The sequence below is a fragment of the Acanthaster planci genome, linkage group LG06 (genome assembly GCF_054643075.1).
Source record: "Acanthaster planci isolate LZ-2023a linkage group LG06, COTS_SCS, whole genome shotgun sequence".
In the NCBI taxonomy this organism is placed as follows: Eukaryota; Metazoa; Echinodermata; class Asteroidea; order Valvatida; family Acanthasteridae; genus Acanthaster; species Acanthaster planci.
In genome coordinates, this window is record NC_141782.1 from 6,955,628 (window position 1) to 6,983,613 (window position 27,986).

At 38.2% G+C, this 27,986-nt stretch overlaps 2 protein-coding genes across 5 annotated transcripts in view; one reads left to right on the forward strand and one right to left on the reverse strand.

Annotated features, from left to right (window-relative positions):
- rttn (rotatin) overlaps nt 1–16,510 on the forward strand; it is a 127,799-nt gene extending 111,289 nt beyond the window's left edge. For all 4 annotated transcript variants that reach the window (XM_087138343.1, XM_087138340.1, XM_087138341.1 and 1 more), the window contains 4 exons: nt 2,191–2,353; nt 3,288–3,410; nt 11,977–12,080; nt 12,588–16,510. In XM_087138343.1, coding sequence (XP_086994469.1) covers nt 2,191–2,353; nt 3,288–3,410; nt 11,977–12,080; nt 12,588–12,758 — 561 coding nt within the window. In that variant the 3' untranslated portion in view covers nt 12,759–16,510. The remainder of the gene's footprint in view (nt 1–2,190; nt 2,354–3,287; nt 3,411–11,976; nt 12,081–12,587) is intronic.
- A 6,178-nt stretch (nt 16,511–22,688) lies between these two features.
- The window catches only part of LOC110980026 (uncharacterized), a 29,025-nt gene continuing 23,727 nt past the window's right edge, over nt 22,689–27,986 (reverse strand). The window contains exons 8-14 of the mRNA XM_022236296.2: nt 27,413–27,529; nt 26,804–26,899; nt 26,159–26,248; nt 25,559–25,672; nt 25,020–25,049; nt 24,621–24,713; nt 22,689–24,102 (exon numbers count right to left, since the gene is read on the reverse strand). Coding sequence (XP_022091988.1) covers nt 23,951–24,102; nt 24,621–24,713; nt 25,020–25,049; nt 25,559–25,672; nt 26,159–26,248; nt 26,804–26,899; nt 27,413–27,529 — 692 coding nt within the window. The 3' untranslated portion in view covers nt 22,689–23,950. The remainder of the gene's footprint in view (nt 24,103–24,620; nt 24,714–25,019; nt 25,050–25,558; nt 25,673–26,158; nt 26,249–26,803; nt 26,900–27,412; nt 27,530–27,986) is intronic.

The window sequence follows — 27,986 nt, forward strand, 5'->3', positions numbered from 1 at the left end:
TGGTTGAGAAACCACAGCAGTGTGTATGTCGTCCATTTGGATAGCACCTGTTGATGGAGTTACAGTTAAGCAACATTCTCCTGGAAAAGGTTCTGCTTTAATGAAGAAAGGTTTGGCAACAGACAGCATAAACAAACTGATCAGTGTTGACACAACAGATGTATAAATGATTTGAATCAGACCTACATTGTCATTGTTGTTGATTCTACTCCAATCTCTGCCGTGAGTAATATTTGATTGAGTCTACAGACAGACTTGGCTCCACACCATATTCTGCATCAAACATGATTCAAATCATGAATGTTAAGGGCCAGTCTTTAACTACCAAGTTGCAAGGTCAGACCCTGCAATAGGTAGATCAGAATCAACAGTTGTATCATGTTCAAATGGTTATATAAAAGTGGATGATGTGGTGATTTGACCAGACTATTTCCAGGAAGTAGTCTGGAGGAGCCCTGAGAATGTGAAATCTGTAGTTTGGGAGCCCATTGTTCCAACCCAACCAAGGTTAATACAAGGTTTTTATGTGTACAGTGTACATGTTTGTGCACAAGTTTTGTGTTGTTTTTTCAAATTTTGCTTTCTGCACTCAATTTTCCCATCTCTAAATTCGTCTGGATGTTTTTGTATCCAAATGTCACCATTTGGGGCACAACAGATGCCATTTTTCATAAACATTTACTTTTGAAAGCAATTAATATTCCACGTAAAAATTATTCTCAAGTCTTAAACAGTTGCCACCACTGCTATTTTTGATTCTTCATGATTCTTAAAATCAGCCGTATTTACCTTTATATAAGTCACTGACAAAGGCATGGTATATTGACTAGGCAGAGGACGTGAAGATTAGTAATGTGTAGCTTAAGGCTAGGTGTAGGGTTAGTTTTGTTACTTCAGTACAGAGTGTGCTTATAGACACAGGAAGAAGCAGAGACCCAGCCTCATGTTCAATCAATGATCTGTAACATTGGATTCATGTACCAAATAAGTGCACTGGGCATTGTGATTTGGTCATACATAAGTGTGGCCGTGGATGTACATGTGTGTCACAACAAAGTGAGTTGAAAGTGGTTTCTGAAAAATTCATTTTGTTGGTATTGCAGATATAACCACTAGGCTGAAACCATCTGCAAATGCTTCAAACACTTTACCAAAAAGGATGTTTTAAGCTTCATGGCAAAAAGTGTTGGCACTGTGAAGTAGTGTCTGGCCTCAAATACACATATCACAGATGGCAATGCATGTACATGTATTTCTAAACTTTGTTTCATCTGAGATGTTCATGTTAAAGAGTGCAAAACAGGATGCTCTTTGAAACTTAGAAGCTTTTACTTCTTGTGGGTCAGCTTGTTGGAAAGCTCAGAACTTATCTAAACTACCAGAAGTCACTTTCCAACTGAAATGCCTTGAATTGCAGTTAAATGCCTGCAGTATTTTCTCAAAATGTACATGACTTTTTGTATTAAAAAAATTACAAAATTAAGACTAATACAAGATCAGCCAGGGTGTCAATGTTATCCGGTTGCAGTGTATAACACAAAAACACAGGATTCCACAGAAATGTAGCTTGAGAGACTCTCATTGGTTTAATATATAAGCAGTTCATATGGAAACCACGTACTGTAGCCTGCATCAGCACCAAAGCAGACATGGGGTTAACTGTTCATGTACCATTGAGCAGGGATGTTTTTAAATGTAAAAGTGTTATTGAACAGAACTGGCCAGTTTGATCACTGAAGTATATTTCGTTAAAATCTCATCACTTTTTCATCATCAAGTTGCTCATTACTGTTGAAAAGAAAACACTTATGTGACATCAAAGGACGTTTGTTCAGCAGGTAGCCAGTCACATACAGTTAATAAATGTTTCATTAGTATGACAGAAAGAATGATCATTTCATCTGTCACCAAATTAAATTATTCTTTTCATTCTACAAATGTGCAACATTTCACAATTTGTTTTATTCAATACCTAATAATTCCCTGCCTGAATAATTAAACTAAATTCCATGGAGGATGTCTCTAAAACTTACATCAATGCTCACAGTTAAGTCTACGTGGGACAGAGAAACATCTAATGGCAACATGGCTTATATTATGACATGATGTGTGTGCCATTTAATAGGTTTGATTAGCGCTCAGCCTTGGTTTTTTTAATACCACTAAAAATTGCCCTCAACCTCTGTACAGAGTGGATTCCTGCAAACATTTTCCCAAGTGTGTACACAGAGGAAGCAGACATGCAGGGGAGGCCCTTTGACTGGGAAACAGCTGTCTGCAGTCTTGTGGCTTCAACTGCTGGCCAACTTGACCTTATCCCCTGAGGGCCAACAAATGGTCATGAGAATCCCAGGTAAATGTCTGACCTTTGACATTGGGGAAGTTACTCAGTGAGAGTGTTCCTACAGGATGAAATACGGTATTGTTTCCATTCATTGTTTGCATTTTGCCTGCAGATGTTTTTTCTCATTGGTGTTTGTTTAAAGGGGTCATAAAACTTGGGGTCTGGAATGTAGTTTAAATTGAGGCAGATTGCGGGCAACATGGCACTTGTAGAATAGTTTTGTAGTAGCAATCAAGTGATGAATGGCACTAGGAACAGAATGATGTGTACTTCACCTAAATGTGGTTATATAATTGTATCCATTCAAAGGTATAGTGTTTATTTCATGTGGTAATATTTCTTCTTTTTTTCCATGGTATTTGAGAAGCAAATTACACCTAACTCCTGTCTCATCTTGGTTTGGCATCTCTTGCATATTTTACAAAGCACTTGTTTCAAAATTCACCAAGGTTGAAATGCAAGGCTCACAGCACATACAACCTTGCTGCATCATTATGTAGTTAATCATTTTTTAATGCTGCAAGCTGATAATCAAATGCACACCCTGATCAGATCATAATTCAATCTTTGTAGCTACACTTGAAATAATAGAAAGCAAAATCGAGTAATGGAAACTTGGAGTGCTTTTGCAAATTAATGATGAAAACAATATTTAATGAAAACAATGTCTGAAAGAAAAACAATACCATCCCCATTTCAGTTTTAAGCTGTCCTTACATTTCAACTTGAAACTTGCATCTAATAAAAGCATAAATTTCTTGATTTTGCTGAACAGCCAACAACATTTTCACTTGAAACATTTTGTAATATTTCTTATTTCATCGTAGTCTTATTTGATTTCACATTATCACCATAAAATCTCAACATAGTGTTTAAACGTAATTTGTTCATTTTTTTGGTTGATAATATCTGGCATTGCAATGATTGTGTTTTAATCTTTCAGATGTATTAGAATTACTGTTTGTCTTGGGAGAGTCTGTGGATGATGATGTATCCAACCTTGCCACTCTGACTTTACATAATCTGTGCTTTCTTAGTGCCAACAAACCCAAACTACTTGCATCAGGTAAGAACATATGGTGCATTGCAGTTGAAACTTAACCCTGTGAAAACGATGCAGAAAAATTGTTAAAAGAATTTCCATGCATACACAGGCAAAATTCCCTCTTGTGAAAAAAGCTGTGAACAAATTTCCCACTTGTGTAAAAAGGTGTGAACACTTTTGCCAATGGTTAGGTGTGAAAAAATTTCCCACTTGTGATTTTTTTTTCACGGAGGGGAAAAAAGTGTGAATGTTTCAGGCTGATATCACTGTAATATTTAACTGTAATACACCCTGCCTGTATGCTCAGTAAAAGGCAATCTGATGACCGTCATTGTTACATAGATATTGGCCTTTTGAGAGTGCACCTTTTAGCAAAATGAAGTTATCACTGTGATGTCAAGAAGTGTTACAATAATGTGGCACTGGTTGAACACTTCATTCTCAGCAAAGTCAGCACATCACATTTACCACTATTGCAGTACAGGCAATTCACAAAAGTGCACCTCCAAGAGTTTGAAATGCATTGGCCAATCACAACATGCGAAATCTGTTACCCTTTCCAAATGCGCCTTTGCTCGACAGATTTCACACACTGTGATTGGCTAACGTGTTGCAAACTCTTAGAGGCGCACTATTGTGAATGCCCATATTACCTCTATTGATGCAATCTAATTGGATGTAGTGGTCCTTAGATGTTGGCCAGCTAGAATATCGATATCATGATATCGCAAAATTTTCTATATATAGCATGTAACTCTACTTGATTATCAAAGGTCGCACAAAAAGATCTAAAATACATTGCTTGGTTCGTGTCAAGACAGATTGGCAAGGATGATAAACCAGTGTACTGGAAATCACATGATGATATTATGAAGTTACTCTAATCTCCCCATACAGTATACCTGGTTTGGGTTACATGCAAAGTTTAAACTTAATCAGACTTGAAGTTTGTGAGATATTTGCCAGCAGAATTTGCAACATCTTAGGGCCTATTTGTTTCAAGTGGATCCACATTGCGATCATTGATCTCGGGTTGGATTACTGAAACCAGAACCCATCTAATGGATAGTGCAAATGAGCTTTTCAGATCCTTGATCCTGATCCAGATCCGTGTGAAACAAAGTGGCCTCGGTGATAACATCATTACGTCACTGCTTGTTTCACTTCTTCAGGAAAGGGTATTTGTCTGTTCCATGTTTACCTTTATATGGTATGAACTTAAAACAGGCAAAGGGCCTCTGAAAAAAAGCAGATGCAAACTCCGCAGCATTTGGAGGCGGGAAAAGGAAACAAAATCTGGAAAAAAAAATGGCTTTTTCACATGTAAACAGAAAAGTGAATGCCTCCAAAGAAAACAAAACAAAAGGAAGATTACCCACAAACAAAGAAAACAAGCAGACAATTTGGAGGTTCTAATGTTGTAGTGTACACAACTATATCCTCTTTTTTCCATTATTCTAGGAGCACTTTATGAAGCCTAAACCCTATCCAGACTCTAGGAATTTGTTGACCGCTGTTCATTACTTTAATTAGCATTCAAGTTCATGATTTCCCAACCCTTGAAATAACAAATGTTATTCAACCATTCAAAAATGATTTCCTTCCTATGCTTCTTCCTGACTCCAGAAGGCACTGTCACTTTTTTATTAATACATTGTAGATATTTCAGAAGATTTTCTGTACAAATTGTGATCTTAAAATTAGGCTTAATGGGAGTACTTGCAGATGGCATTAGCTTGTTAAATTGCTACTGTATTACAAAAATACCCAGAAAGACAGCAAATTACCTCTGCAGAAAACATTTTAAATGTGGCAAGTTTTGATATAAAGCAGCTGTAGCACTGAATTTTGACCTAGGATGACATCGATACATGAAGTTTTTTGTGAAATTGAAATGTGCATTAGCATGGAAATGTAAACACTCTGAAAACCCCCTTATAAAAGTGGCAGAACAAGACTAAAAATGAAGAAAAATAGATCACCATTCTATCTAAGGGATTCCATTGAAAATGTCATTGCCTTTACCCTTTATATTCTGTGATTAATTAAATGAATTTCGCTCTTAGTCACTGGTCTTACACCCGTTTCAGACAGGTGTTGGAGCCAAATAGAATTAAGAGCAACTCAGGTGTACCCAATTAAATTTTCGTTTCAGACACACAAACTTAATAGATACATTTGCATTAGGTTTGAAAAGAGCAACGCCTGAAACCAAGTCACTCTGGTGTTGTTCCAAGCACCTTCAAGCGTCAATCTCTTGCCTACTGGCACTCCTGGTCACTCCTAATTGTTTCAGACATTGCACTTTTATGGTACTTAGTTCAAAATTTGTTTTTAATTTTGGTTCAGCACGACTCCAGAATGCCTATCTGAAACAAGTGTCAGAAAACTGTACATTTTTATAGAAGTGGAAATTTCAAGCAGTTGCAATAGATTGTCACTTGGCTGGTCAATATTTGTTGCAGTGATGAAAATGAACTGTTACTAATGAGATTAAGAAAAATAAATTTAGGAGCTGTTACCAAAGAGGTAGGAAACTGTGGTAAAACAGGCCAAAGTTGACTCTAAATTTCAGATTTCTAGTTCCAAGTGAATAATGGAAGCAATTAGAAACACACAGTACCAGTGAGGTTGTACATCTTAACCACAAACATCCTTCCCAACAAGCTGCTCTTCATCAATACTTTGCTCCCACTCCTGGTAGCTAATCTTTCTGTTGCTACACAACATCTCTGGGAAATAGGGGAGAGTTACCCACAGCCTGACTAATAACTCCAGCCCTTGGTATGTGCACCATGCTGGTTTTATTTCCAAGTTATAAATCACTTGGCAAGGGGATGGCAATTTATCTGAGTTACTGCATGGCATGAACTTGGCACATAATCATTCAGTTGGAGATGAACAAGCTGTAAAATGAATGAGTATAGCTGAGTCATCGAGTGACTCTGAATGGTAAATGTATTTTGTTAGAGTGATAAGCTGAATACAAAGTATGATATGTAAGTATTTGACTTTTAATCAATTTTTGGATTATGAATAAACTTTGACTTATTAGATCGATAAACTAGGCAACAAGACATTTACGGTAATATTCTACATGTGCAGAGATAAGAATTAATGTCTTTGAAAGCACACAATTCCAGTTGAATAATAATGAGTATAAGAATGATAAAAAAATTAACAATCATCATTAGTTGTTTGTAGATGGGACAGCAGAGGCACCTTTCACAAGGTTTTGTCAGGTAGACTATCCTTCATAAGCCGCTGCATTTTACTTATGTCAAAACCAATATCATTGGAGGTGATATCTGTCTGGCCAAGGCTACTGTGATTGGAGTGTTCTCCAGAGGGTTTGCAAAATATTAGACGTTCTACCGGCTGATCTGTAGTTCCTGAACAATGAACAGCAAACTGGAGTAGTCTCTTAGATGGTTTCAGATGGTGGTGTAATATATTTAAGGGAAGGCAAATTTAATAAAGATTCAAATTAAAAGGAAGTATTAATAATCAGGTTTGAGAAGAAATGAATATAAATCTTTTGGGTTTTAAGAAAAGGAGAGGAGCTTGAAGTCTCATTTAATTTCTACCTAAAATAAATGATAATTTATTATTGACATATCCTAATCAGAAATAAAACTGATATGAAGTGCATCAAAGCAATTGGCTTGATGTTTATTCTTATCTCATGCTTTCTGAAGAATAGGCATAAGAGTTTCTTCAGGATTTCTGTGGTGGAAAAATAATGGTAGCTCATAGTTTTGCAAGCATTGTGGATGGAAAGCCTCCATTCAGACATATTTTTCAATGGATTGTACAAATTTTTTTAATTAGAAATTTTTGGAAAAGTTAACTTTCAGTGCCTTTTTCTGTCTTCACTACAGATGACATTCTGTTGGAAAGCAAATCAAATGTTTCTGCTTGCCAAAAAGTACTTTACCTTTGTTGGAGAGTCTGTAATAAATGTCACTTTCTTTGTATTCCTGTTGTGTGCACTAACATTCCATGTAATTTAGACACTACAGGCATGGAGGCCAGTTTTTCCAATATGTTTTTCCAATACGTGATTATTTAATTTACAAGTAACCCCATTAGCATTATAGAAAACATTGCTGTACTGGAAACAAAACAAACAAAAATGTACAAACTAAACATTTGAAAAACATACAAGAATCTTGTTTTATATTTGCCTTGGATGGGGATGTAGTCGTTAGTGCCAGTATCCAGTGTCTTTTAACAGTGTAGGCTTATAAATAGCTCTTGGTTTATTTGAATATGGTATTTGCCAGGAAAAATAGTATACATTTGATGAATTTTAGCCATTGTATTTTGTTTCGTTAAGAATACAAGTTTGGCATGTAACCCTTAGTAAACTTGTTTGTTTTTATTTCCCAAAATTCCAGTATTTACTCTTTACATTTAAGCCTTTTCCTTAAAGAGTCTGGTTTGGTATGAAATGTTTCTTTCTAGCTCTTCAGTCTACAAGTATTCCAACAGTTTTGCTGTACATTGTCCCCAGTAGTAGAACTCTGTATTTGGTTAGGGACTAACAGGAAGTTGCTTGCCTTTAGATTAGGGATGGAGGCCAAATAGAAGTACATGATGTAGGTTCCTCAGGGATTCCTTGTGGGCCATGTCTTCATTATCTGCTGACTACACATTGACAGTGCCATCATGAGACTCAAATCCTTTTTCATTTGGCATAGATTACATCAGCAGCTTTTGACACATATGGAGCAGCCAGCAAGTGTTTGGCCATAAGCATTTTCAACTCATTATACTTACTCAGCACTCTTCTAACTTTCTGATATTTCAATCCCCAAAATATTTCTGACATTGTTTCCACCATGCTAATTAAGATACTTGACCTTCCCTTAAACCTACAAAAGCTGTCAACATCATTGCTGTTTGTGGTGATGCTGTAATCATTATATCCCAAGGAGATAGGACTCCACTTTCTTTATTAAAAACATTTGGTGAAATGTTCAGTTTCTTTGAACATTACCCATTGTTATAATCGGTATGCTTTACAACACTAATACTACTAGTCATTCAGAAGATGACAAAATTAAACTCCATTAGAAGTGACTTAATACGTAGATACAAGATTTTTTAAATCATTTGGTTGAGAAACAAAACTTTCTTTGAGTAAAACTGGACGGAAAACAGCATAAATATAAAGTCTAAATATTCATATTTGGTACCATTAGAGCCTCCTGGACAAATTGTAAACAGTTAAAAGTTGTTTTGTTTTATACATGTAAGCCTCACATTCATACAACATGATTTGACAAATATACATTGTGTTGTTATATATCCTTCTTGAATACTGTATATTCATCAGCCCAGAACAAGCATGTGACCGAGCAATAACAACACATTACCCTCATCCTTATGCATATCACATCATCATATAATAGACAAGTCCCTGTGTCACTGTCCAAACCATAATGTAGGGACTGTTAACCATACAACTTCAAGTTGATTCATCTGTACCTATGCTACTTTCAGAGTAGTTGATAAGGCCGAAAAAAAAGACTCTGGTTTCTGGTCATGGGCTTGGTCCAAAAGAATAACCGGTCTCCTACTAATTCCAAATATTCCACAGGATCATATATTGAAGAAGGTCATTTTCTCAGCAGTTTTGACAATAGCATTACTCGTTCCTGGCCTGATATGGGGAAAATATGCCGAGAACAAAGATGCAAAGCTGCCAGAATAATGTCACATTGTCACCTGGTACTTTTACCATAAGTGTTCCATGTATATACCACTGGAACATCTCAATTTTTGATAATTGCCACTTCCAGCTCATTTTGTTGTGACAAGTCACTTATATAGAAAAGACATGTGACTTATTTTTTTAATGTAGTTCTGCTTCCGACTGGAACACACTCTTGTTTACTGTATTCTTTAACCTACAGCACTGTATGTAGGAATACCTGCACAATCAGTGAATATCCAGTTTTTTTTATGCAAGGAGCTTCAGAATATAAATAAAAATGAGAAACAAAATTTTGTGACTAGAGGAACTCACCAATGTGGTGCTCAAGATTTTGTGGTGACTACAGGAACTCACCAATGTGGTGCTCAAGCCATGCTCACAAGATTTTGACCAACTAAATTCAGGTGACCCTTAAAGAGTTCATGGCACTGGCTATATTTAGCAGCTTTGTACAAATGACAAGGGTACAATTGTGTCAAGCCAGACAACCTCCAGGAAGCTGGGAGGAAGGAATTGGGGGCATCTAATAACCATCCCTAACCCATACAACCTTCACTGAACAATTCCTCTAGGTTTACACATGACAGGTTGTTGTAGGGCTGTAGTTAGTGAAAGGTCCTAATTGGCAAGTCCAGTATGACTGTAATAAACCTGGTGTATTAATTCCTGTGTTATTTTTTTGTGCAACTCATTGAAGTGCAGGTACAAAGATGCACACTCTGTAGCATACGCTTTTCCAAGTTTTGGTGCGTTCTGTTCCTCTCATTTTTGCACTAATCTTCCTTCATAGTTTGTGATTTAAGATTCCATTATTTTGCTCACTGTCACATACTATCTGTAAGATATGTGGAACAGTTTATCACGATCCTCTGCTACCTGAGAAGGGACAAGGACAACTAGGGGCATGCCATATCTCCATGATTATATTTGGCTTGAGAATTGGATGTTTAGGAAGTGTGCTTAAATACATGTACAAACGTGTTCTTTCCCAAAATGTGTGGACCATGTCATTTGGGGTGCTGCATTATTTAGGGGTACATGGCAATCCAACGTTTTTGTATAGAATAGCCACTTTGATTTGACCCCAAAATTGTATGATGTCTATAAATGAATTAGAGGTGAAAGCAAAGAAAGCTATTTCCCCTGTGCAGACACATTTTTCTAGGCAGTATTTGACATAACACAAACAGCTGCACATATAAATGTTTGAGGAAGTATCACCTCAGCACCAAATGTCAGGTGTAATTTGGTGGTTGAGCCATTGATAGTAACCCAGTTGTCTTGCCATACATATGGGGAAATTGTTGATTTCCGTGCTTCAGGTTTGGGCCACATGAAGGCATGTTGTTACCTCAAAGTCATTTTGAACCAGGAGGAGTAATGGTTGGTATTCTAATTCCTAGGCTGTAACCCATTAACCTTAATTAGTTTGAAAAGTCAGAAAACTTCTTTTTGACTTGCAAATAAGACAAGATGTTTTGTATACTGCCCATTGTGTAAATGAATCGTCGTCATCCTGGTTTCTGGATGCTTATCATGAGCAGCAATGTCAAATATGTCATTTTATGTATTGGACTAGGGAGTGCTCTTTAGATTGCTGCACACATTGGGAAAATGGATTACAATATTAAGCTTTGTTATGTATTCAAAATAAAATTCAGTTAATATAAGGAAATGACATCTTCCAAATTACTGTCTGTTAAAACTCATAGTGCATTGTCAGTGCTTGTGAATTTATGAGTACCCAGGAGCTTCAAGTGTATTTGGGATAGCAATATCTTTGCCAACCATTGGTTTTGCTGCTTTTCTGCTTGGTACATCATTTCCCAATACTGATGTCTGAATTCTCAAATTTTTCTGGCAATGAGTTCCAAGACATTCCCCAAACACTCATCAAACATGCCTTTCTACCTTTAGTTTTAGTCCCATCTTCAATATAACATAGGTGTGGAGACCTTACCTTGCAAGTCCCTTCTGACAACATTCCAATGAACTTTGTTATGATTGATGTTCATGTCCTTGACTGAATGCTTATTCACTACAAGTCCTTGCTTATGATATTCATTCCTGCAGTCTCTATCCTTGGAGTTGATTTACCTCTGATTGATTTAATCACACACTCAGAGATGTTGCACACACAAATGTGTAATTTAGTTACAGCTACATTTGATTTTGCAAGTCTGTTGAAAGTTTTTTTCTTGAGGGGGCAGCTGATATGGATATTCTGTGTCCATCAAAATGAGCTTCTTCATAACTCCTTTTAATTCCCCTACATTCTTCCCCACTCCACCCCGACATCCGTTGTGGATTATAAAGTCTGGAATTATGCTGGCTTAAGCCTAATATGGATGTTGCATGCATATAATCTTCTTCATTTGTTTTGTTTGTTGTTTTTTGTTCCAAAATTATTAAAGTTAGAGATTCCAGAAAAAAATTGAGAACAGGTATTCAACTATTATCTACCTTTCCCTCCCCAGCAAAGGTTAAAAACTGCTCTGCCACTCCCTGCAAAATGTTTGAAACTCATATTCCTGGGTATTATCTTAGGGCATATTTCCATTGTACCTAATGTTTTGGAAGGAGACATAATGATTTATTATACCTCAGTGTTCAAGATTTATTTAGAAATTGGGTTTTGTAACATTTTGTACAAGCAAAAACTACCTGCCGAGAATTTCCTGTGCCTGTCCTCAGGACAGGTGGCTTGATGAGACTTGGTGAGGGTGTCATGTTTGGACTTGTCACCTGACTGTGGAGATATCTATCAATATTCCCAGTTCATATCTTTTGAGATTACCAGCTTTAGAATATGCCTACATGATTGGTCTTCAGCTCATCACGAATTTGTGGTTATTTTTTATTTAGAGAAAATACTACCTTTCTTTGAGAAAAAGCTGAACTGTGGAAACCGATCTGCACAGAATATGGTTGTTAATGCTTTGTGGGCATTACTATATGAAAGCCAGAAGGTAAGATTGTCCTTCCTCAGTAATCAAGTATCGTGCGTCATGTTGAAGAAATACAGAGTTTAAAAATGTGATTGTTGACAGGGAAATGTTATGCTAAGATGAGTCCTTGCATGAGACGTCATGTGTAATGTTTTCCCACTTCCCTTATTAAACATTGTGTTCTGTGTGTAGGAGCTTGTGGGGTATAACATGCTGGTTATACTGCTCACAGTTTCAAAGCATTTTCACAATTTAGAGATGTGCCAAAGTAAACTATTTGTATGTACATATGTCAGGTTTTTATTCCACAGTATGGCACAAACCCCATTACCCTTGGGAATGGTTACAACATTTTGTGGTGTTTTTTATAAGATCATAAATAAGCTGCTCAGCCTGTGTGTTTGACGAAATGTGTTAGTTACCTTTACCTTGAAATTATTTTCCTATGTTCCCTTCCGGAGGATGAACTGTTATTTTTTTCTTCTCTTTGTGATTCACTTGACATTAAATCATCCCCCTTTGCTACAGGCCAAAGCCATTCTCAAAAGCTCAACTGTCTGCCAATGGCTGATAGATGCTCAGTGTCAAACATCGATCAGCTCTCTTCAGCCTTTGACCTTGTCAAGCAGGGGTCAAAGTGGACAAGACAATGACCTTCGCCAGAATCTGTCCTCTGTTTTGGCTCTGATGATTGATTGAGAAGATATGTAGATGAGCTTTGAGGCTTTTCATGGTGAAAGTAGCAAGTAACTTACAGAGGTTTGCGATAGCACCACGGAAGGATATCTCTTTCTGAGTATGTATGTTGCTTTTTGAGCCACACATAATTAGAGATGTCCTTGCATGATGCTAGCACAAAACTTACAAGAGTGGAGTTTACAATCATGTGTGTCACTCCCTTTGACTGTTTTAAAAGGTTTTAAGAAATCTATGGAAATCAAATTAACTGACAAGAGGCAGTTTATTTAATTGTTTAGGAAATGGCTAATTTACTATCTACAATCTTACCTCCATTGTGACATCACACTTTTGTTTTGCCACTCCATTATTTTGCACAAATGGAGCAATAGAGGCGATGCCTTTCCATTTCATTCAGACAGTATTGCTTCCATCGCTCCATTCATACTGAATAATCTTACTTCAAATGTCATTACAGTTGTATTTGGGGATTGGTTTCGGCTTTGTGTAATGAAAAGCTTGTACTTTCAACAAAACAAAGACACTCGATTCGTGGAAAACAACGGAGCGGTGGAAACAATAGTGTGATGTCCCAGGTGGAGGAAGTCAAATAATACCCTTGGTACACACCATTCTTGGTTAAGAACCCTTAAGTAGTGTTGTAAATACATATAACTGATTCAAGAGCACTCAGTTTAACACCATTACATGTACATGTACTTTCCTCTGAACACCTTGCACATCCATCAGTAGCATTGCTCTTCATGTAAGTTATGAGTATAAAGCATGGGTTGAAAGATGTGGACAAGTCTTCAGTGTTTGAATGAGATTTCAAGTCGGAAAGATTTTACCTTAATACTCCCAAAATGGGGGGGTTCTGTATCAATTTGAAGAATAATTTAAAATATGATTAAATGAAGGGTGCCTGGGTGGTTGGGAAGGGGGTTAAAAAAGAGATGAAGCTTTTGGAAAGGAAAAAAAAGGACTGTCCTCGTCTCTTGCCCTCTTTTCCTCCTCTCTTGTCTCCCTCTGTTTTCTTTCTTTGACATCACCACCTCTTTTTCACAGGTGTTTTTCCTTCCAGGCTGGGGTTAATCCTAACACAGATTGGTGTCCATTGTGATACTCAATGTGCTTCTAAAACGGTATATTAAATCTGTGTTTTCAGACGTTTTTCAAACCTTATATTGTAAGTCTTAAGTAACAATCATCCATCCTGTGGCTAGAGCCACAACGAATTTGGTGTTAAATTTCTTAAGACCAACACACGTACACAAAATGGCCAGCTGGAGTTCCGACGTTCTGCAATATCGCGTAATGTGCTCATCACAGGATTTCCATTTTTCATCCATTTTTTTCATAATTGGCTGAGTGCATCTCTCCCAAAATTAGTTCTGCCATGTCAGGACGTGTTATTGCAAAGAACCATAGGTCTGTTAGGAACTTAATGTAAAATCCTCCCTTTTAAGACACAAATTTTACACTTACAAATCGTATTGACTGGAATGGCCAAAAGTAGGTCAAGTGAGATTTTCGTTTTCATGAAGGGACACACATAACATCTTTTTACATTCACAGCACCGCGCACGAAAACGTGTGCCCCTTCCCTGAGGAAAAAAGATGCATTGAACAGAAGGGCCAAAATTTAGGAAAATGTGGATTTTCAATTTCAGGAACGGAAGTGCATCTTTACTAATTAATTTCAGCTAATTAATAACTGTGTTCTTTTTAAGTACTTGGATCAGGCAAAAAAAGTTCACCTCTCAAAGAACTGTTTGGGGTGCTTTTATTGCATGAACTTGTTCCATATTTGTATGTTGTGCAGATTTGAAATAGGAGAAACCTCTCTGGCAATTATTTCGAAAACCAAGGTTTTTCTTCAAAATTAACATGTGTGGCCTTTCTTGAAAACGGTAATGAAATGACAGTTTGTATTTTGGTTTCACATGCAGCAAACTGAGACACAAAAAGTTACTGCAAGATACTATATATTGCCGATGGATTGACAGGAAAGTGTTATAACCACTTGCTGTAATGCACCTGTAAATTGAGAATAATCAATAGTAATTTTATGTAGCATGAAAAATTCATTTTAAACACCGCACATTCCAGCAAAATTAAAGTCTAAAATCGAAACGTAGTAACCATGTTTTATAAACTCAAAATAAACAAACCAACTCTTTGGCCTTGCAGTTCACTAAATAACCTCTTCAAAGTGTACCATTCTGCCAGTGTGTACATTTTCCACTGGACCTTTAAAAAAAAACAGAAAGACCCATATATGCTCTGTAAACATTTATAATGTAGAATGTATAAATATTTTGAATGGTCAAGGAAAGATGGCGACTTATTCGCCTTGATTTGTGTATCCATGTATCATGAGTTGTGACTTTGCTGTTGCTGAGCAGTGGCAGAACTAAAGGGGGCATGGGAGCAACCCCCATCATCCCCCGCTTGAGGCCGGTGCCTTCTCAGAAGTTAAAAAATGAAGAAAACAATTGGTGCTAGTTCACCTTCGTCAGTTTTTAAACTGTGACCAAAGCCATCGAGTGCCCCCACTAGAAAATTTACTCCATTTACACCACTGTTGTTGAGATAAAAATTTCAATTTTAGATCTCAACATTTGTTATGAATAAAGTACTTGCAACTTCGGTGTACTAATGAGATTGTATACGAATAAGGAATGCGGTATATAACAGAGGCCAAATGAAATAAGAAAACTTTTATGTGCAGGAATGAAGAAATCTTTATTCCAGTTGTAATGCGGGCATTGTTGAGAACACGAATATCCTTGGATGGAAAAAAATTTGTCGAGAGCAGAAACAAACTTACTTTCCCAAAGATTCCATGAAGATCAATGTCAGACCCTTTCGATTTTGAGGATGCATTCATTTCACGTCATAGTGTTTGATAAACAGCTTGCAGTGTTTTTTTCTTTCCTCGTAATGTGTGTACACGCTTATTGCTCCTCCAGAAAATCCTGAAAGACGTCCACTCTTGCTATTTTTGGTGTGCTGTGATATTAAAATTAAGATCATTTCCAGTCTAACTACAACAAGACCTTCAACATTTCTAAGGAAAATTTGCAAAGATTCAGTTGGGACATTTTCTTTTAATACTTCTTGTTTTCGGTTTGAAAGAATAAATTCCATTTATTGTTTTTTGGCCACAAAGTTCTTGACAATGGGTTTACATGCACATGCATTGGACGCGTATAAAGAAGGTGTACTGATTCATTACATGTATGTAGAAAATATCTAGTATTCCTGACACAAGTAAGGTTTTTGCGTGTTTGCCCAGTAATAAAATTGGTTATTTGTCACCAAGTGTATTTTCATTAAGATCTCACATCATTTACAGCCGTAAAAGAATGAATCTTTTGAGGAATAAATTTACATAGACACCAGTAATTACATATCACATTGAGCACCATTTTTATTTCCAACAGTTGACCCACATAGAACCCGTTGGCTATCTGGAGGTTGATCAAACGACCATCGTAGGTTTTCCAGCTGGTTTGGATAGTTTTACATTCACAGAGTATTAATTTCAAATTCGTCCAGTGAAACCGTTTCTGTGCAGTTTCAATGTTTGATATCGTCATTTTATCACACAGTTTCAACTGTTGCTCAGTCATCTCGTCTATACTGAAGTGTCTCATTCAGAAAGCAGTGTCTTCTCTTACCACACAATTTAATAACACGTTTGTTTAATTTAGTCCAAGTTCACAGTACGAAATACAGACCAATGCATAGTGGTCACAGATAAAACACGTTTCTTCTGCATTTCATTTTCTTTCATTTTAATTCATAAAATGTTTTGTTTATTTCGTTTGGATTAATTTTCTTGAAAACATGCTGACACTCATTCTAGGTGCGTTCATTTGGTTTAAATCTGTGTTTACCATGCCTTGTTCATTGTTACTTTTGTCGTTAACCTATTCCGAGTTGTTTTGGAGGACTCAAGGAAGTTATGAGACAAATTTTGACTTCGCAAAAGTGTTGAAGTGACTGAAACCAAACGAATTAATATCTGAGCACCGCCGTTCAGCAGTAGGGGGCGGTGCCTCTGGAAGAGGCTCGTGGAGCACACTGAAGTTTTGTCCGTTGTCTTTGAGAAGACCCATTTCCCCCTCAACACTAGTGGACGAGTACGAGAAACACCACATAGATGGGTGGCATACGATAGCACAAGTTTGTTTTGATGTCGGCGTACCGTACAGCAAGCAACGAAGCAGCAGGGCTCTAGAGGTTCTTGATCTTGTGTGCGACCGAGGATTCCTGGGGACCGCACAACCCCACTATCCCGCTGTATCAGTTTTACTTTAAGGAAAGTGTTTGTACGCGCCATAATGAGAAACATTTCCCTCATTTCGTTATAAAGGCTGATAAGCCTTGCACAAAAACATCATAGAAAGGCAGCTTAAAAATTTGTGCATTCATTGTGGACTTAAATCACAGCAAGTTGCTCGTAGCGTGGAACAGGCGAATCTTTCAATTTCCTTGTGTGTAGAGTTTTGACAAACAGGAAATCGGCCGGTTGTCACATACGTATCAAGAGGAAGGCTCGCATGAACTCGACGTCAACATCACTCTATACCCTCAAGGTTCCTTCCATTTGCCCAAATCTAGATTTTAAAGTTTCGCTGTTATCCAAAGTTATGCTAAATGATGTGGGGCGGTAAAAATTAGAATACGACCAGGTTAAACTTATCTTAATCCTCAACATTGAATTCGATAATATTCCGGAAAAGGAGATAATCTCCTCAATATTTAAGTATGGAGACGACATTTCTGGTTGAGAACTATGAAACTGGAGCACTCCTAACTTGTGATTCTAGCTTTAAGCTGGAAGAGCACGGAACTTTTATTCCAAGCTTAGTGTAAAAGAATGGTTCATATTGAGATTAATACTATTAAGAGGAATTACACAATAAATAATAATGGACATGTCAAGTACAGGTATTTCCAAGTAATTAGCGTGTCTTGTTCATGTTATTCTGCATGCAATAATACTGGCATTGAAGCCTTGAAATTCTTCAAAATTATCCCCTTCCTCCTTAACTCAACTCACCCTTTTATCTTTGCTTTTGCAGAGCGCAAGTTGCCGGTGACTCTATAGTGGGCTTTTTCTGAGTTTTTAATCTTACAACATGGATGTCGCATTGGCTTGTAGTCTGTCATGAATAAATGAGCCTGTGTCGAAGAGTAAACCCCTAGCTGCTATCGTGCGGAGCCATGACTTGGGACTGGAGTTTACTCTCGCCTTGTTAGAGGAACTATTGGTATAAACTCTTAAACTGCCGGTAAAAGTGGAGTTGGATGATCCACTAGCACTTTCCCACATGCTGCTTCTCCTTAAGAATGCCTTGTCTATGTTCATCCGTTGTCTTCCCATTAACCAATATAAAACCAACCCAATTTCAAGGGAAATATTTATTCTGACCTTTAGTTTTCCTAAGTAACCTGTACTCTTTTTATTCATTTTCCGTTGTAGCCCAGCACCCTGAGTAGCTTTTCAGCCTCGTTCAGGGCAAATTTTTGGCGTTTTTTTTTCTTTTTTTCTTTCTTTTCTTTTTTCCTTTTTTTCCTGATGAGCCTCTTGCCTGTATGCTGACGTTGCAGAGAGTGTTCATTGCAACTGTGCACGGGTGAAACGCGGTAAGCGAACACAGAATGGACAAAAAACGTGCATATGGAACTATGCCTGAACTAAGTACCTGAGCAATGTACCTAATACGTAGTTTTCTCCATTTTGCCTTTGTGGGCCCTTTAAATGTAGCCCAACTCTTACGGGGGCGACAGTTCAGGGCCAGGTTATGTATGGGTGTACCATGAGCGATCAACATACCGATCCGATGTTATCGATAAGAATTCATTGGAATGGCTGTGGTCTTGCCATTTCAGCCTCTCTTTCGATGCAGCCGTTCAAGGGACCCATGAGAACCTAGAAACCTACCTTAGTGTCCTCAAATTAATGATAGAGGAGAGTCGCTAATTTTCGTGAGTGATCAGGTATTCCTACTCTGAACTTGCAAACTCGCCGTAACCTATTTCCTAACTGGGATTCACTGTGACAGATCAAAGTACTAAATAAAAATGTAACTGAATGCTTGGAAATACTTGAGAACACCTCTACGGCATAAATTCGACTATTGGAGAATTATTTCTGAACAGAGTTTTGCCAAGATTAACGTTGCCTTGACATAAAAAGCCACCACCGCTTAGCCGTGACCCCGCCTGAATCATACCATTCAGGGTTCATCCAATGGTCACCTGTCAATGAAGATGACGGGAAGAGGCACGTCAGTAATCTCAGTATTCATCAATTCAGAGGAAATATCCGCGACCCCATTTACCTGAACGTTCGATGGAAAGTGGAGCGGAATTCCTCTTGCTAAAGAGCTCCCCGAAAACAGTCACATGAAGTACAAGCTCCCGTCCGTTTCCCCAGCAAAGATGCTAATTTTTTTTTACAGGGCAGCCAGACGTAGTACTAATGGAGTCCGAAAGAGCCGTTGATTTCAGCGTCTTCAAAGGAATGTGCACCTTTGCAAAGTAGAAGACAATAAGTAAAATACACTACTCACAGTCTTTATGTCGGTTACACTCATTTGTTGCATCCCAATGCATGTTTTCTTGTGATGTCTGAATTTCTGAAAACGCTGTCGTAATAATATTTCTGTGGGGGATGGGTTTGTTTTTGCATTTTAATCGGGGACCCTGAAAAGCAAAGGACAATAGGGTCCCCGATTCAAAGAGCGTCCCCGTTTGACAATGGTGAACAGATCTCCCCAAGCATGGAGGAAGGAAAAGATGTATGAACAAAGGAGTAACTGTTCCCAATCTCATCAACTTGCACATTAAGTTTAAGAAGGGCTCCCAAAAATTCTAGACTAAATTCTAAAAACATGGGCTGTCCCTTTGCGAGAATAAGAACAAGATGTCTTACAACCGTAGAAACCAAGTGATAGAGTTAAGGGAGAGTTATATGGTCGAGATTGTAGTCTGAAACAAATGATAACGTTCCAGCAACCATTTTGCATCCAATGATTTGAGTAAAGGCTGCCGCCATCGGTAGTTCCAGTGGTCTTTCTTTGCTATGACGTCGAATAAAATGGTGCTGCTCGTCAGCTATAATGCAGTGACAGTGAACTGATATTTTATGGACTTCAGTAAAGTACTTCGGAACTGGATCTTCTCCTAATATTCCATGGGGTCGTATTTTGCGATTAAAACGAAGTATATGTTAATTTGATTCTCTTTCTCGTCGGTCTAAGCACAGACCCAGTACTTTTTTTTACGATATTTGACTTCGATGGTCGACCGTAAAGGTTAAAAATCATGCAAGGAAGTACAGCGCCATAGTCAGCGGGTCTAGTTGAGCTGTCTCATTCGTAACCTCATCAACAGCCACCGATGATATTCAAACTGTTAAACTTGCTAATTTCGTCAAATGTGTTTTGAAAAATTAAATATATGTTTTCCCAACCACAATAGTAATAATTGGGTTCAAATACATGTTCCGTTGGCCAGATTTAAGCGAATTTACTCCCTTTTGTGGTTGTGGCTCAAATTAGATTTCAGACGGTTTCATTTTGAGCTCATTCTAAGTTGAAGGTTTACCATTCACATTAGGTATCCGTTCAACTCAGCGGTTGGTGAAAGCTTGTTTGCATGCGATTTTGTAACATTGTTTTCCATTTTGCCCTTTCCATTTGGTAGAATTTGCATTCAAATAAATGGAATTATATTAAAATATAAAATTTCTTTTACTGCCACCTTTTTTAAGAATTTCTTAAATAAGTCATTTTTTTACTTTAATTAATGCCGTTTTTAAGAAACACGTAAATGTTGATTCTTTCCATCTCTTTATGGATCAAAAGTGGATTGCTCTGGATAATTCATGACGGATCAGCTCTCATACCCGTGTTTAATTTTGCGCAAGTGGCCCATTCCTCGACACGTAGGCCATCGTTAATCAGAACTTTTCAGTGCTATCGATCTGATAGTTTATGTTAAGACTATCTGGAAGTTTGACATAGCCCTGCTTTTGAGCGCTTTGATCAAACTTGTACAGTTGGCATTTGCATTTTCGTAAACTGAACTGAAACATCTATGATACAGTCAGTGCGAGGATCTAACACCACACTTTCCATTTTGTTATATACCAACACTTCATATCCTCCATAACGTTAACTCTAAGCACGGGGAGTCAAGTTGGCATAGTGGTTCTTTTCTTGCCTTCCACCTCTGCTGTCCGGGTTCGAATCGGTCCACATGTGGATTAGGTTTTCAGTCCCTACCTGATTCCGTGGGTTTTACCCAGAATATTCCTCAGGGGTTTTCCTCCCACCTCTAAAACTATGACTGCTTATCATTGTCTCTTCTATACAGGTTTCTTCAGACTTGAAAGCTACAGTGCCTAGGGCACTTTTGAGGAAGCATTAGTGTCATTTGCAGAAATAAATAACAGTAATAATATTTGTGAATGGTTGTCTGTATTTGTTGGGTGCGAACAGCTGATTGCTTTGCGCGATTGCTTGATTCTGCATGAATTTTCAACTTGAACTTATATTTCTTGAAACAATCTTTTACAAATGTGAATACCAAGAAAAGGCATTTGGCTGATGGTGGAATTATCGACAAATTTGTGCATTAAGATTGACTGATTGCGCAAAAATCGGGCCTATCGACCGATCGTATCCAGCATTATACAAATATTCACCGCTTCGAGTGATGTAATAAAACTAACCTCCCGAGGCAATCGATCCATGGAGAATTCTATTTTCACGAGGAGAAGCCGAGGGGAAATGAAATGCTCCATGGGGGGGCTAGTTTTATTACAGTACGAGGTAAAGCATTTGATATTTGTTGCGTAACACCTCTCCCATAGATTCTGCTTGATTTAAGCGATAACAGCGTATAAAAATACTCTTTTTGATTAAGAAATTTGTTGAAATTTCCGAGCACTCTTCCAAACTACATACCTCTTCACAAAATGTTTGAACCCAGCTCTGTAGCGCTAGGGCTTCGGAATACGTTTGAAGCGCAACGCGCACGCCAGTATGCATTTGCACGCAGTGCCGGTAGTCACGCGTAGTTCTTTGGTTGCTACGGGTATAGAACCTTGGGTGCTATTGGTATAGTTTTTTGCCTATGCACAGCAAGATTACTCATGTGACTTGCCCTCGGCCACTCAAGATACAGAATCTCTGGGTGAGGTGTTTAAACAAATGTAAACATTTGGGCCGGCCACAGTGTGCATTGTGTATAGCTCGTGTAAGAAATTGCCATTTCCATGGTTGATATGGGTCTCTCTTTAAGGTCGTGGGCAAATACTTCTACATGTATTACCGAAAGTTTTATATTTAAGAATGTGTCTTTTCAAAAATCTGGACCAAAGGAATCCAACCCGGCCAAACACATTTGCAGAGAAGTAATGAAAACAAAACCCTGGTTTGTTTACATCTGACGCGACAGCTGGTTTGAACATTACGTGTGGGTGATTCTTTATGCCATTACATTTATGGCTGCAGCAGAATACGTTGTGTTCAATTAGGTCTAAGCCTGCATCTTTGCCCTTTGCAAAAAGGCCTACGGGGCAAATGCTGACAATAGACCTAGCCGTAGATCTGGAAGTCCGCTTCCGACATCACATTATAGGCTTGCGCTATACATACATCAGAAATACGTAAGAAGTCACGAGTCCCAGCCCAGATGAGATGTTTTCATGCGAATTGGTGATATCATCCTCTTCAATTTTCTCTTGGGGTCTTTTTCTTTGTTAAGAGGTGCAAGACGCAATACTTCGGATATAGAACGCCAAACATGTCCATGAAATGGGAGTTTGTTCGTAACAAAATTAATGACAGAGCTTATGACTAGGATAACTCGTAGTCAATGCACCAGCATTGCATTCATTCATAATATCCGCTTCGATCGTACACGTTTAAGTTTCTCCACTTGTGTTTATTGAATTAACATGGTCAAACATGTATACAGGTATATCATAATTATATGAGTATAATCAATGTTTCTACAACAAACGTTACATTATGAATGAAATAGAATAGGTAGCTGGAATTCTGTTCTATTCCGCATTTACAGAATTTAGACAAGACATATATACACAAAAAATTATACAATAAATTGCCGCATTCGTTAACTAAATGCGTTTGGCTTCGACAACCATGGATTAAGAACGTAAAACACCATTACATGTAATAGAACGCCACTACATTGGACTTACACACGTACACTCCACTGATATTAAATGGAATAAGTTAATGAGACACGGGTATGGTATATCGAGTTATCGCTACATTTTAAAAACCCCTCTTAGTTTACAGATTGATGAAATATTGATGATATTTTAATGTTTTTGAATCTTTGAGGCTTTAGAGTGCAAAACCAAGAGAAACAAACTCAGACCTCCATCACTATGATTACAATAAAACACACATGAATGTGGGTAAGAGGTTGATTTTGTTTTTAAAACCTTTGCCAAAGTGACCGAGCAATGTATTCCATGAATGGACATAGTGTTTCTCATATTTAAAGTACTTGAACGAAATCTGCTTGGCCATACATAAAATATGACTTTTACTACAGCAAAGGTAAGGAATTTTATGTGTTCATTTAAAACTAGATACTACATAAAAATAAGCATAAACATCAGTTTCTGTTTCTCATGATGTTGACTTTATTTGTATAGGCCTACATGTATTTAATTGAATGGACATAACTTACACACGAGGAATAATCAGCGAAAACTTTAATGAGTCTACGCATTCAAGTGGATACTGTTATCGAACCATATTTATGTCTGAAATCAAAAAATGAAAAGGTCGGCTTAGGCTCTAGATTCTAAAAATCTAAACCAACTAAATTACTATTTTAATTATAATACCATCATCAGATATCTCCTCAAAGATCTCACTATCAAAGTGCTACGTCGAGGATAGGTCCATAATTTGAAGTCTCTCCTTGTCAAAGAGTGTCACCAATGAGGGGGGAACGTAAAACACATGAAATAAAAAGCCAATCGGTTAAGAAAATCAATTCTTGCTCCTATGGTACCCTTACGACGGCACATTAATGATTATTTTGTAGACATTTCATTTGTTCATACACTGTTCTTAGGATCTGTCATTTGTTGTTCCACCATTTACGTTCGTTTCTCTTCAGTAATAAGAACTGCGTGATATTGTTTAAACTTGAAAGTTGGATCCTCCCAGTAGGCTAGGATTTGGCACGCATCTGCCACAGGATACTGGACAGTAATTGGTGGCAAAGTCCTCATTGTTCTCACACAGGACGGCATCAGACCATTCACAATACTGGAACTCATCTCGACAAATGGCTGGAAATGACAATCACAGTTCAACGAAACTCAGAAAAAGATCAGAAGACTCATATTTGGTATTCTGACCAAACAGGGCGTTTCCTTATTCATTATATATTCATTATATATGTACGCATATGTAAGCTTGTACGCATTCTGACCGAGAAACAAGATTCATGTCTCTGCTTAATCTTTGAAAAGGAGGATAGAATGGCTTGGTAATAATGGCAGATTGGAGGAGACGGGGACCATACCTACCTTTGAATAAGAGGATGATTTTGGGTATTTTGTTTTCTTTTCCAGAAGTAACCTCATGTAAGAAGTAACATCATTTAGCCTCACCCCTCAAAATGCGGCAAAGGTTACATAAAGAAATCCTCAAATATTACCTGCCACTTCCCCTCTATAAAACACTTCAAAACTGTTTTTACATCTGATGTTGGGTTGTTTCGCTTCGTTATGGCAATACACGGTTCTGCCTTTGTTTTGTTTATTTTCAAATACTTTTAGATTTGCGCAAAATAAAGCCAACTGACCTGTGCAGTCTTCTCCATGCCATCCACTTGGACACTCACACGTACATGTTTCACGGTTCAGCAGACCTTGGTTGTAGCAGGTCATATCGCAATCTAAAAATGGACAAAAATTGACAGCCTTATTTGATGGAAGAGCACTTTGGATGTCGGAAATGAATGTCTTACATACTAAAACAGTGGATTAGGCGAAGGGGTGACTCACAACCACCATGCTCAAGAGAGATGTCGAATATCATACGATGGATGGTATTTCCAGTTACTGATCATTGACGTCATTGCCGGAACTTTGAGGGCGGGAGATTATGTACAAACCCCTGATTTCCATACTTTACGGTCATTAGGACTGATCTCAGACGGTAATGATGGGTTAGTCTTCCCAAAGTAAAACAGACAGGTTACCTCCAGCAGCAGCTGCAGACATCACAGGATCTGCAACAAAGCATACACAGATCACGATACAGTTGAATATCAGCTCTACTTTTTCATTATAGTGCAATTTTTCATAGTGACCGTGTATTTTCATTTGAGTCAGTAGCGGTGGCGTATCCTGATTTTGAGTCAGAGTGAGACAAAGTGGGGATTATTCCCGAAATCAACTGTCCGTTTTTTCATCTGTACGAGAATCCTCCCCTTTCACTGGAACGGTGCTGGTACCGTTCCGAGTCATGTATTGCATGTATTGTCTCGTCGCAGAATAGACCCATACCTATTTGGTCGACCGATTTGACGATTTACACACTTTTTGTGTGTCATACTCGTCAGAATTTTGCATAGCGTTTTTCTGGGAATGTGTGATAAAGGGTCAATAACGACTGCCAAGTGTTCGTTTTCATTTTGTTTAAAATAAAATAAAGTCGATGTTGACGTTCCACTGAATGTCATTTTTTCAAGACACTCAACCGACATTGTTTGACTCTCATAAAAAGTAAATCACTCACTGCATAAGCCACACATGGCTTGACAGTACGTCAGCACATACGGATGATCATCGTCACACCAGTTTGGATACCAGCCACGATGACAGAGGACCTTGTTAGTATTTTCACAACGCTCTGTCAAAAGAAAAAGAGTGAAGTTTGAGCGAAAAACAGAACAAAACAGTCGATGCATCCAACCAATCGGGCCTATTCCGTTGCAAGTGGATTTATGAACAGCAAAGGAACAGCTCTCCACCGAGGATATTTCTGGTGACCAACAGAATATAGAAACCCTATAACACATTCATAGACGGTGGATTCACACCAGACATCTACACCTACAAAATCAAAGACACTCAGAAACATTTAGTAGGTTAACTCTGAATCCGCTTCTTCGTGGAGACACACACCGGGACCAAACTTGTTACAGGGACACAAGACAGTCCCTGTAATCTGCTCAATAATTTCCTGACAGAAACTGTCCGTTTGATTATGAAGCGGTTACAGCACGCATACGGTACACGCCGTACCCAATACAACCCGCGTAATCGGTGGGATTTGAACAAGTCGTCTCGTGTAGGTGCCCAAAATGATCTTTAGAAATAATAAGCAACGTCTCACCTCCACAAGATTCGCCCATCCAGCCATCATCACAGCTACAATGGCAGTTGTCATAATCCATAGAACCATGCACACACTGAATATTACACTCTGTAGTGAAACCGGGAAGACTACAGTGAAAACTTAGTTTTATGTTCAAATTTAGCATCGAAGGGATCACAAGTCAAATTTCAACTCTCAAAAGAATGGGTTATGCGAAAAATACCATCGCCACCGTTCTGGATGCTTCATTAATTTTCCACTTAACATTTCCAGACACAAATTGCTAGCCTACACCCTTTATTTTATTCAACCGTTACTTTAAACTTTGTCATCATGATCTGCTTGCTTATGGAGCTGGATACATTCGTTTTATATGATAAAGCACGACAGGCGCACAGGGAGTATTTGAAAACGAAGACAGTTGCGCAACCAAGTTTAATCAAAGTATATCCTTAGTTGAGGCTGGCGACTGAACGTGCAAACAAAGACCATGAATTGACTGACATCGTGTTGATCGATTATTAGGGCCTAACAATAATTTCTTACACGTGTGACCCTCGTGTAACCAGGTGTTTTACTTCGTGATACTTATTAATGATGAATATTGGCGGCGTAAATCCAAAGCATGTCATTGCGTTTCCTCTCGGCCAAGTTGCTTGGTACCTGAGCATGAAGCTCCACTCCATGGCTCGATGCAGTCACACATGCACGTGTCGGGGTTTTTAGTGCCTCCGTTTACACAGTCGGGTCCGCCACACTCTGTCACGAAATGAGATGAAATGATAGGTGATTATTTCACGAATTCATGTTCAAGGCATGGTGGTCGTATACGCCGTGACCCGTATTACATATTCTCTGAGAATATTTCCCTTTTTATGTAAAGATCTGTTCAAAACAGGATTCTTGCTCATTACACGTTGACACAAGTATGGTGCACCCCTGGATCCTGCGCATTAGTTCATTACAGAAAGATCAAGTCAAATCTCACACGAGGCCCATATCACAATAACTTTATTCCAACGCCCTCACCTTTCTCCCACAACTCCCGAATATTACTACTAAAGAAGACTGGAATTCTGAGTAGGCCTAGAAATATTCAATGTTTACTTAGCATCGATTAAAAAATAGTTTTCAGGGGACAAGTTGCCAAGAATTACGGGTGGATTACTGTAGTAAGCCTGAATTCGCTTAAAGGAAAGCGAAACTCAGTGACTCACAAACGGAAGTTTTTCAACCAACCAAATTGCTACAGCTGCTGGCCAGAATCCTTACCACAGACTCCACACAATGCTGGGCATAGTTGCTCTACTGGGTTGGCATCATTCTCAACAAAGCACCAGTGCTTAGGCCATCCATTACCACACCACGGGTGCGTATTATTGCAGACATCTGTGATTATGAAAATAAGACAAGGTTGGAGTGTTTTACTGATATAGAATAACAGCTCAGCAATACCAGACCTCAAAGTCTGCCTGGCGTTCAAGGGAACTTGCTTTAAAGTGACGTGTTACCCCACCTGTATGATGGCGCCTGTCACTGACTTCGTACACATTTCCCCTGACAGTTATTGGGCTTAAGTTTGTTCTTGACCCAACATGTGTACGCGTGAATACATTGTAACTTTAATAGAATATTCAGAAATTAAGTTTAAACTGTAACGGTAAATCTGACATATCACTGTTTTCTTCACCTAACTTGGTGTTTTAACAAAATACAAAGATTGGCTTGTCAGAAAGCTAGAAGTCATAAGATGGATTTGAGCGCATTTCAGAATATCCGGACTTTCCGCGGAAGTATTGCCAAAACTTCTGTGCTGATTATTGTAAATAATCACTCTCTCAAAAAA